Source organism: Morus notabilis, unplaced genomic scaffold, assembly GCF_000414095.1.
Source record: "Morus notabilis unplaced genomic scaffold, ASM41409v2 Scaffold276, whole genome shotgun sequence".
Classification (NCBI taxonomy): domain Eukaryota; kingdom Viridiplantae; phylum Streptophyta; class Magnoliopsida; order Rosales; family Moraceae; genus Morus; species Morus notabilis.
Window position 1 is genome coordinate 1087855 of NW_010361626.1, and position 8891 is coordinate 1096745.

General features: G+C 35.5%; 1 protein-coding gene across 3 annotated transcripts; it reads left to right on the top strand.

Annotated features, from left to right (window-relative positions):
* The first annotated feature begins 2441 nt into the window (after positions 1 to 2441).
* LOC21408684 (nuclear transcription factor Y subunit A-7) lies at positions 2442 to 8131 on the top strand. Of its 3 annotated transcripts, none has more exons than XM_024167009.1 (6): positions 2442 to 2568; positions 3485 to 3545; positions 4358 to 4503; positions 6907 to 7008; positions 7127 to 7291; positions 7483 to 8131. In XM_024167009.1, exons 2-6 carry the CDS (start codon positions 3518 to 3520, stop codon positions 7666 to 7668), a joined length of 627 nt encoding a protein of 208 aa, XP_024022777.1. In that variant the 5' UTR covers positions 2442 to 2568; positions 3485 to 3517; the 3' UTR covers positions 7669 to 8131. The 3 variants fall into 3 exon arrangements, with proteins under 3 accessions (XP_024022777.1, XP_024022778.1, XP_024022779.1); XM_024167010.1 differs by having other exon boundaries at positions 2442 to 2556; XM_024167011.1 differs by lacking the exon at positions 2442 to 2568 and adding an exon at positions 2582 to 2654.
* The last annotated feature ends 760 nt before the right edge of the window (positions 8132 to 8891 follow it).

Below are 8891 nucleotides of genomic sequence, written 5' to 3' on the forward strand. Positions count from 1 at the left end.
CCCCACACACACACACACACACAAAATGGTTTTTAGTGTTCTTATTATTATTTATGTAAAGTAAAGCATGAAGCCTCACATTCTTCTAGACTTTCAGTTATCATATATCAAATGGAGGATAGTATACCACAAGGCAAATCAATATAAGACCCCGAGACTGGATTTATTTTGTGATTTATGTATCAAAGAGGTGGAAGATGGATGTCGTCTTGGAACTCATAATTAAATTCGGAAATTTAATGAAGCAACAAAATGAATATATAAAAGACAACAATTGAAGAATAAGTGAGATGCTTTGAAGAATGATTGGAAGTTTTGGAAGGAACTTATTGGAAAAGAAAATGGACTAGGTTGGAACATGGAATGTACATTTTTGTTGTATATGTTGATTACTCACTAATGCTCTTTTTTATTGTAACTATATTGTTAATGAAGAAATGAAAAAAAAAAGAATTAATTATTATAAATTTATTGTTAGAAAACTCAAAACCATAGCATTATGTATTTTTTATTATTTAAGTTTCATACCATGTCTATTTTGATAATTTTAACTATTCACAATAATTCAACATCACAATTTACCAAACGTTATTACACTGATTTTTAAACTAACACAGTTAATATAATTATAATTTATCAAACACTCAATTATTTTTTTTAACAACTATTTTTTTTAACACAAAGTACTACTAAACCAAGTCAATATATATGGTCAATAAAAGAGAGAAGCTCGGCTCACAAAAGAAAGAAAAAGATCAAAAAGAAATTCTGCCCTCATTTTCCTACTTCTATTGCAGGTGACGTATTAAGAAACGTTGATCAGACGTGTACGCATTCTGAATGCATACAATTACTATTATGAGCTTGGAGCACCAGAGATGAGCACCAAGGACAATCTTGACAATTGGTACTTTAAATTGGCAGAAAGTCAGTCCATGTTTCTTAAGTAGTCAAACATCAAAATACGAGGGAATTAGAAATTAAACTTACTTCTACTATACTCAGCCGTCAACAAGAAAATTTCTCATAATTTATAAGAAAAATTTATATTTAAGCTTGTCCAATACAAGTCTGTGTTATGTTTGAAAATCAAAATACTCGAAGCAACTTTCTCTAAGAAAAAACGTATGGATTATAATCAACCAAGGTAACTGTCGAAACCAAAGTCCAATCGAAAGAAGCAATGCCATTGAAGCACCAACAAATTTCATAAAATAAGAAAAAACCCTCACTTGACGTGAAACCCGTCCTTGTCCGTGAGTGGCCGTGGGTGGTACCAGGGTCGCGGAGGTAGTGGCCGGCGGGAGTGGGCGCTGTGGCAGTGATGGCTGACGGTAGAGATGGGTAGAATTGAGATCCCTTGTGCGTATAGAGATGGAGAAAACGAAAAAAAAAAAGGGGAAAATTTGTCCTAAATGGATTAAGAATTGTTAGCAACGAGGGTAAATTAGACTTTATTCATTTCACCAATTCAAATTTTGTTATAGTAAAAAACTCTCATAAACAGTCACATTTAATTTTTTTATTACAGTAAAATACTTTTACATAAAGTCACATCTCAACTCAAATTAAAAACTTAAATCAGCGAACTAAATGGGTCCTAATAATTCTCCTTGCCACATCAATATTTTAAATAAACAAAAAAAAATGGTGAGTGAATTAGACGAGAGGCATTTTCTTAAAGCTAACTTTCATGGAGGACATTCACCTAAATTTCTCTAAAAATTTACAAATTTACAAGGGGCCGTATAAAACTATTCTTACCGCATCAAACGGTAAAACACTGGTGTTAGAGGGATTCATTTTCTGATTTAAATCATGATTCATGATTCGTTATGATATTTTTTTTTATAAAAAATTTACATAAATAAAAAATAATTCAAATCACATAATTTAAATTCTCCAACCAAACGTACTCAATCAACACTCGAAGTCAGCAATGAAGACACCTTTTTGTTGTGCATGAAAGTTAGAAGAAGGGAAACCGAAACCCCCAAACAATATCCCTCAACGTGGACCCCACGGGCAGCCTGATCCCCGTACACTTTTCGATCGGTCTGGACTTGAAAGTCCGGTCATCGGTCACCTCATCCCATCCAATCACCACACACATGGGGGCCCACCTGAAATTCGTGGACGAGATTATTCCATCGGTCAGCAAATTCCCCCTGCCCGAAACTCTCACTCCATCTCAACCGTCAAATCTCCTGCCCTAGAAAATATTAATAAATTAAACGAAACGGGTAAAACTATAAAAATAAATAAATAAACGAAAAAGAAAAACACGAAAGGAAGTTTGTGGGTTGGGATTTATGTGTGGAGAATTGATAGTGGAAGTATCAAAAAAATAAAATAATAAAATAAAATAAACAGAGAAGGAAAAAAAAAAGAAGAAATTCCAATTCCCTGTAAGGTTTTCTTTTTTCTTTTTTCTGTTTCAGTTTTTTTCTTTTCCTCGAGAACCAAACAAGATTTCTCATTCCAATTTTGGGTACAGAAGAAGAGGAAGGAGAAGAAGAAGAAAGGAGGAGGAGAAGAAGAAGTAGCGCGAAAACGGTGAGTTCGGAGGTACGGAAACCCTAGCTCGCTGAGAATTTTGACGTTGACAATGTTGAAGAGGAAAATACGGAAAGAATTGATATTTTTCAGATTAGGTTTGCATTATTTGATAGTAGAACCTTGTTTTTTTTAATTTTTATTTTCCCTAGTTGGTTTGGTTGTTGAGAGAAGAGGTCGAGGGAAATCGAGAATCTTGGAATTTCGTGTCGGTTATTGGGGAGCAAACGGAGTTTGTCGTTTTTTGTCGAGATTTTGAAGCAATTGGCTGGTTTGTTTTGTGGAGTAGATATTCAATTATGCAAATTGTTAGCTTATGGAGTTCGTTTCTGAGTTTGCTGAATTTTTTGGTTTATCGTATTAATTCAACTGAATTTATGGGTATAATTTAGTTGCGTTAAGCTTATTTTACGGATTCACTTTATTCCGATGGCTCTTAGACGTTTCTGATTTTGAAGTTTGAAACTTAGCGATTGCGTTGGAAATTTCTTAAACACTGTAGAATTTTCTGCTGTTTGGGAAATCGGAAATACTGTTAAAGAAACAAATTAAAGGTTGGGAAGGAAAGCAGTGAAAAAGAATTGCACACGCGCACACACACTTCCATTAACTATGTTTTGATTGCGTATGGTTGAAATACAAAATATGGTTCTGTATTTTTGAGTTTGTGGTGGCTGAAATTTCAAGTGAGATTTTTTATTATTTCATGTTGGTGTTTTGACGGTTTTATATTGTTTTCCTTCATTCTTGGTAACATACTTTTGGGTGTCAGTTTTGCCGCCTAATTGTTCATCCCCTCTTAGTTGATGTTGGGACATAGAGAATGTTGTTTCAGATTATGATCATTCTGTAGGGGCGTGGTATATTACTGTGTTATCTTGTTATTCTGTACTTACTACCTAGATGGTGTTTTGGTTTTTGCTGCCAGATTTGGTTTGAGGATTCTGCACGTGGTGGCCTCATGACTTCTTCTGTGCATGATCTTTCTGGTAAGTTTTTACTCCCAAAAGTTACATGTATGGTGTACCTTGTAACTACTTGTTCGACTTGATACTAAAAGCTAGGATCCTCATTTTTCAAAATCATTTCTCAAAAGTGATTGAACGATGTTATTTAGCCTTACAAAAATTTATAGAAGATTTTATGCTAATCTATGCTCTGTTTTGATATGGGAATTGTGTTACATTTGCTCTGGGATGTTAAATTATGGCCATTTATTATTTTCTTATGGTTCTTTTGCAAAAACCAATATTCATTGCGATCTGACCAACTTCATTCCTAATAATCAGGACATGGTTTCAGTCTTATTTCTTGCAAGATTTTTTCCTAGTTCAGTCATTACCAAATTGGTAAACGAAGTGTTAACTATTTTGGTGTGAATAATTGTGCACGGGAAGGGATTGGACCAGGTTTAGATGTAGGGGGTGGTGGAGGTGGCGGTTGCCATGAAAGCTATGGTGGATCTGTTTATATCAGAGGTGTACGTTGTAGGAGTGATAGTATCTGATTAGTGATATTACTAGTGATCACATTGATGTGGCGATTATTGTAAAGCAAAACTAGAAGTCTAAAATTTATTCAAGTATAGGAATACTGTGTCCTCTTCCTTTGTGGTTGTGTGCTTATTCATATTTCTGAAAACGAGAAGAGAACTAGGAAAGGGCAAAATCAGCAAATCGAGGTCTTAGTTTGGTACTTCAATGTGTTGCTCTGGCTGTAACTTTTTAGTTTCTGCTGTCCTTTTAAATCTTTTCCGAGGCTTTACTCCCTAGCCATCTTCTTTACAACCTTTATTGCGCAGACAACTGTGAAACTGATGAGCAGCAGAAACACTCAGAATCTCAGCTCGAGTCGTCTTCTCCTGCAGCTGGAATTTCTCATGCTGTGATTACAACTCCAAATGTTCAGTATGCAACCCCTCCACAATTTGGAGCAGGGCATGCAGTGGTACTATCTTGAAACTAGTTGCTTATCTTTATTGATTTTCTTCTCATGGAAGCAAATCTATTAAATGTTCTGATCACCATAGGTTAAGCTATTGATAGATTGTTGTTTGTTTGGTGCGTGTGGATATGGTGAAATGTTGACATTAAGGCTCTGTTTGGTAGAGGGATTCGTTCCCTGATTCGAATCATGATTCATGGTTCGCTACAGTATTTTCTTTCATAAAAAATTCACGTAAATCGAAAATGGTTCGAATCACATGGTTTGAATCCTCCAACCAAACATACCCTAATTGTTCCTTTCATAGTATTATGTTAACGTGCAAGCAGTTTGCTTTTAGTTGAATACAAAAGAAAATCAACAGTTGTTTCTCTGGGTTGTTAAAAAAAATGATATATTTATCAGGTATAGAAGCTTATGTCTCTACACATTACATTTTTTTGAACTGTGAGTGTGGGGCTTGGAATATGTTGAAGCGCTTGGCTGAGGAATCTCTTAGTGTGTTAATTTCTTTGACCTTTATTTGTGTGTTTTTCCAAGTAGGTAGTTGGCACTTCATTACATGAGATATTTGTCTTTTGAAATTGGACTACAGGGTAATATAATCAATATTAAGTTGGACAATTGTTGTTGTTTTTGTTATTACTATTATTCTTATTTTAAGGTAAGAAATTGTTTTCTCTTCACATGTCTGTCTTGAATGTATAGCTTCTTCAGTTTCATCTTTTCTTTTTCCTATTAGGTTATTCTACTTTGGGTTATTGCAGCAATGGATTTAGACTAAATTATGCATTACGTATCAGCGTGCTACTATTATTATGCAATTTTTCTTTGGTTATCGAATGAAGAAACTAAGCATATATATTTTACATGTATGTGAAGGTAGTTCTTAGGTTTGGGTAGTCCTGGTGGATTGAGGATGATCCAAAGTCGCGCTGATGGCTGAGCGCCTTAAGTGTTTATACCTATCTATATATGTAATAAAAAAAGGCCCCAGTAATAGCATGATTTGAGGATGGAGAGCAACTCGAAGAAAAGATCATAAAACAAGCTTTTGACAATTGACATAGGGTAGACATTGAGATATTGGGACAAGCTTTGGGAGAAATGGCTAGAGAAAAGGAGAAGAGAGAGACCTGAAACTGAAAGTGGAAAGCAAAAGGCTAATGTTTGAGTATTATACTTGGTTATTATTACTCGTCTCTTTCTCCCTCTATTGGATGTTATATCGTCATTGGTATGTGGAATAGAGGATATCTGTTTTAAGTAGTGGGGTCCTTTTGTTCAGACATCTTGGCTCAGTTGGGAATGAAGATACTTAAGGTGGCTCATTATAGCAGTCGAATCTAGGGGAAAGGGCATTTATGCGTATTGGGAGATGTGGGATCTGTGACAATAATTAACTTTATACGAATCAAGCGTTGAAAATTCGTGCATTTGCTTATGAGAAAGTTGCTGACTTGAGATAAAATCATCCAAAGGATTTTCAGGATTTTAAAAGTAGCAATATTGTTGCAAGGAGGTCGTTGATATATCTATTCATTTTCCAGTTCATTGCTTCTATTTTTTTATTCTCCTAAAGGATTTTCAGGATTTTAAAAATAGCAAACTTGTTGCATGGAGGTTGTCAATATATCTATTCGTTTTCAAGGTTATTGCTTTTTTTTTTTATTGTTGTAAATTGCCTCAATAAATAGGTTTCTTAGTGAATGTTATACTCACAGTTACCGGTTCATTTCGAATAGGTGTTGCTTGTCAGTGTTATCTATTTGTTGCAGTTTTTTTTTTTATTGTTGTAAATTGCCTCAATAAATAGGTTTCTTAGTGAATGTTATACTTCACAGTTACCGGTTCATTTCGAATAGGTGTTGCTTGTCAGTGTTATCTATTTGTTGCAGTTTTTTTTTTTATTATTTTTTATTTCTCGTGGTTTATTAGGTGGCTAGGTTTATTGCTCTTTAATGTCGCTTCGAAGGTGGTCCATTGAGGCCTAAATGAGCTATGTTTATAGATGTTCATTCCGTTGTTCACTTAGTAGATCTAAAGGAAGCAGAATAGTCAAACATTTGAAATAGTGCCAATCAGAGTGAAATACGTTCTAGTTGTTTGCATTTTCAGTCTTCTAGACATTATACTTGGTTTCTAATTTTCTTTTTAGCAGTGTACAGTCAAACAGTGGTTTAAATGTGAAACTTGACTGCTTTAGCTTGTATTTTCTGGGTCATGTCAATTTTGAATATGGTAATGGAAGCTGCGCAGCATATTTCTAGAACATCTTTGAACTTTCCATAATATGTACAATTACATCCACAGAATTTGGAAAACAGAAATCAATATTGATACTAAACTGCAAATATTTCACAACATTGAGAAATTCAACTAATTGCTACCCTTCTCTTCTTGAAGGCACCGGCAGCTTATCCATATCCAGATCCTTACTACAGAAGCATCTTTGCACCCTATGACGCACAACCCTATCCTCCGCAGCCTTATGGTGGACAACCCATGGTATGCTCTCCCACATTCTATGTATTTAGACCAACTTATGAAATGGAAGTTTACTTGTAGTTGAAATCTCAGAATTTACAAGAGTTAAGATTGTGGTTATTATATGAACTTTTTGCAGGTCCATCTTCAGTTAATGGGAATACAGCAAGCTGGAGTTCCGTTGCCATCAGATGCAGTTGAGGAACCCGTATTTGTGAATGCGAAACAATATCATGGCATCTTACGACGCCGACAATCCCGTGCAAAAGCAGAATCAGAAAATAAAGCTCTCAAGTCTAGAAAGGTGTAATGTTGTGAACTTCAAATCTCTTCCCTCTTTTCTTCAATCTTTACTGCTTCAGTAGGTATAATCTTGTCTGCATGCCAACTTGTCTGTTTGATGACTGCGGGCTCTCCAGGTTTCAAGTGTTGCCTATTTGTCCTAGGTTCTTTCACTGTCAAATTTTATGACTTGGTTTCAAACTTCTCTGGCAGCCATACCTGCATGAATCTCGACATTTGCATGCATTAAGAAGAGCAAGAGGATGCGGGGGCCGTTTTCTCAATTCAAAGAAAAACGAAAAGCAACAAGATGAAGTAGCATCAGGTGACAAATCACAGCCTAATATCAATTTGAACTTGGATAAAAATGAACGAGCCCCTGCAGATGGTACAGCGTAATTACTCAGGAAGAATCATTGAAGGGGCCAGAAGCAGTTAGGCATTGACAACGAGAGGAGTCTAAGATCTGTACCAGCCTCTGTAGAGAATGTTCGTGACGGCTCTATACTTCCAAAGTCAGTTGTGTATAGTTTTTCTAAGCGGTAAACTTGTAGGAATGGTTAAAAAGAGCAATCCGGCAGTTTCAATGAAGACCATGATAGTTTCCTTCTTCGCGGACAGACTACATTCTGGCCTTTTGTTCTTTTTCCCGAGAGAGCGATGGCCAGTATATGGTTTCTGACAGCTCTTCTTCTCTTTAGATCTTTAGTGAGGCTGGAAACTCTTTTAACAGGATTCGAGAGTCCTAGTTTGGCTTGATTATGTCTCATTAGTTTAGATATCAGATTAGCTGTTATGATGTGGTATTAGTTTCATTCCATTATTGTCAACTGATGAAATAAGTTTAAGGCTTTAACTTAAACTGGGTGTTGACTTGAGAAATGGTGGTTTGCTACAAGTGCCATGTTGTGTTGGATAAGTAGCTCATGATGACTGAAATTGATCTTTTTTTCTTTTTCTTGGTTATATCTTTCTGGGGTGGAAAGTAGATGGGGATGGCTTGTCTATGAGTTAGTGTTCTTCATCTAACCTATCAAGTTCTTTCATCCTTTACTTGTGCAAGGCGAAAGTCTGGAATTACCGCAATTGAATTGTGGTAGGGCCTCGCATCAGTCATATTAGTCTGTATTTTTGAACTGGCAAAATATGTAATGGCCGTATTTATTTTTTTATTTTTTTATTTTTTTGAGTAGTGTTAGGTAAAACCAATTCTAATCCTAATTTTAAAACGAATTTGAGTTTTCATGTCTCATTGACATATGTTATCTAAGAGAGGTGACCTCGAGCATCGAGTACATGGATCGGTGACCGTCAAGTATTTTAAGGGGTGATTGCTGAGTACACCAATAGGTGACCATCAAGTTCTCGCAAAGGTGACTGTCGAGCAATCAGTACTTTGTACTAATCATTAAGGGGATGTTTGTTTCTTATATTCATCTCTGATTTTAAATTATGATTCATGATTTTTTACAGTTTTTTTTTTCACAAAAAATACCTATAAAACGAAAATAGTTTTGAATCATCATTTTGAATACATAAACCAAACGTCCTCTGAGATAAATTTTGGTGGAATGGGTGGTGGCTGGTGACCGGCCCCAATGTACAAGTATTTGTCTAGCACA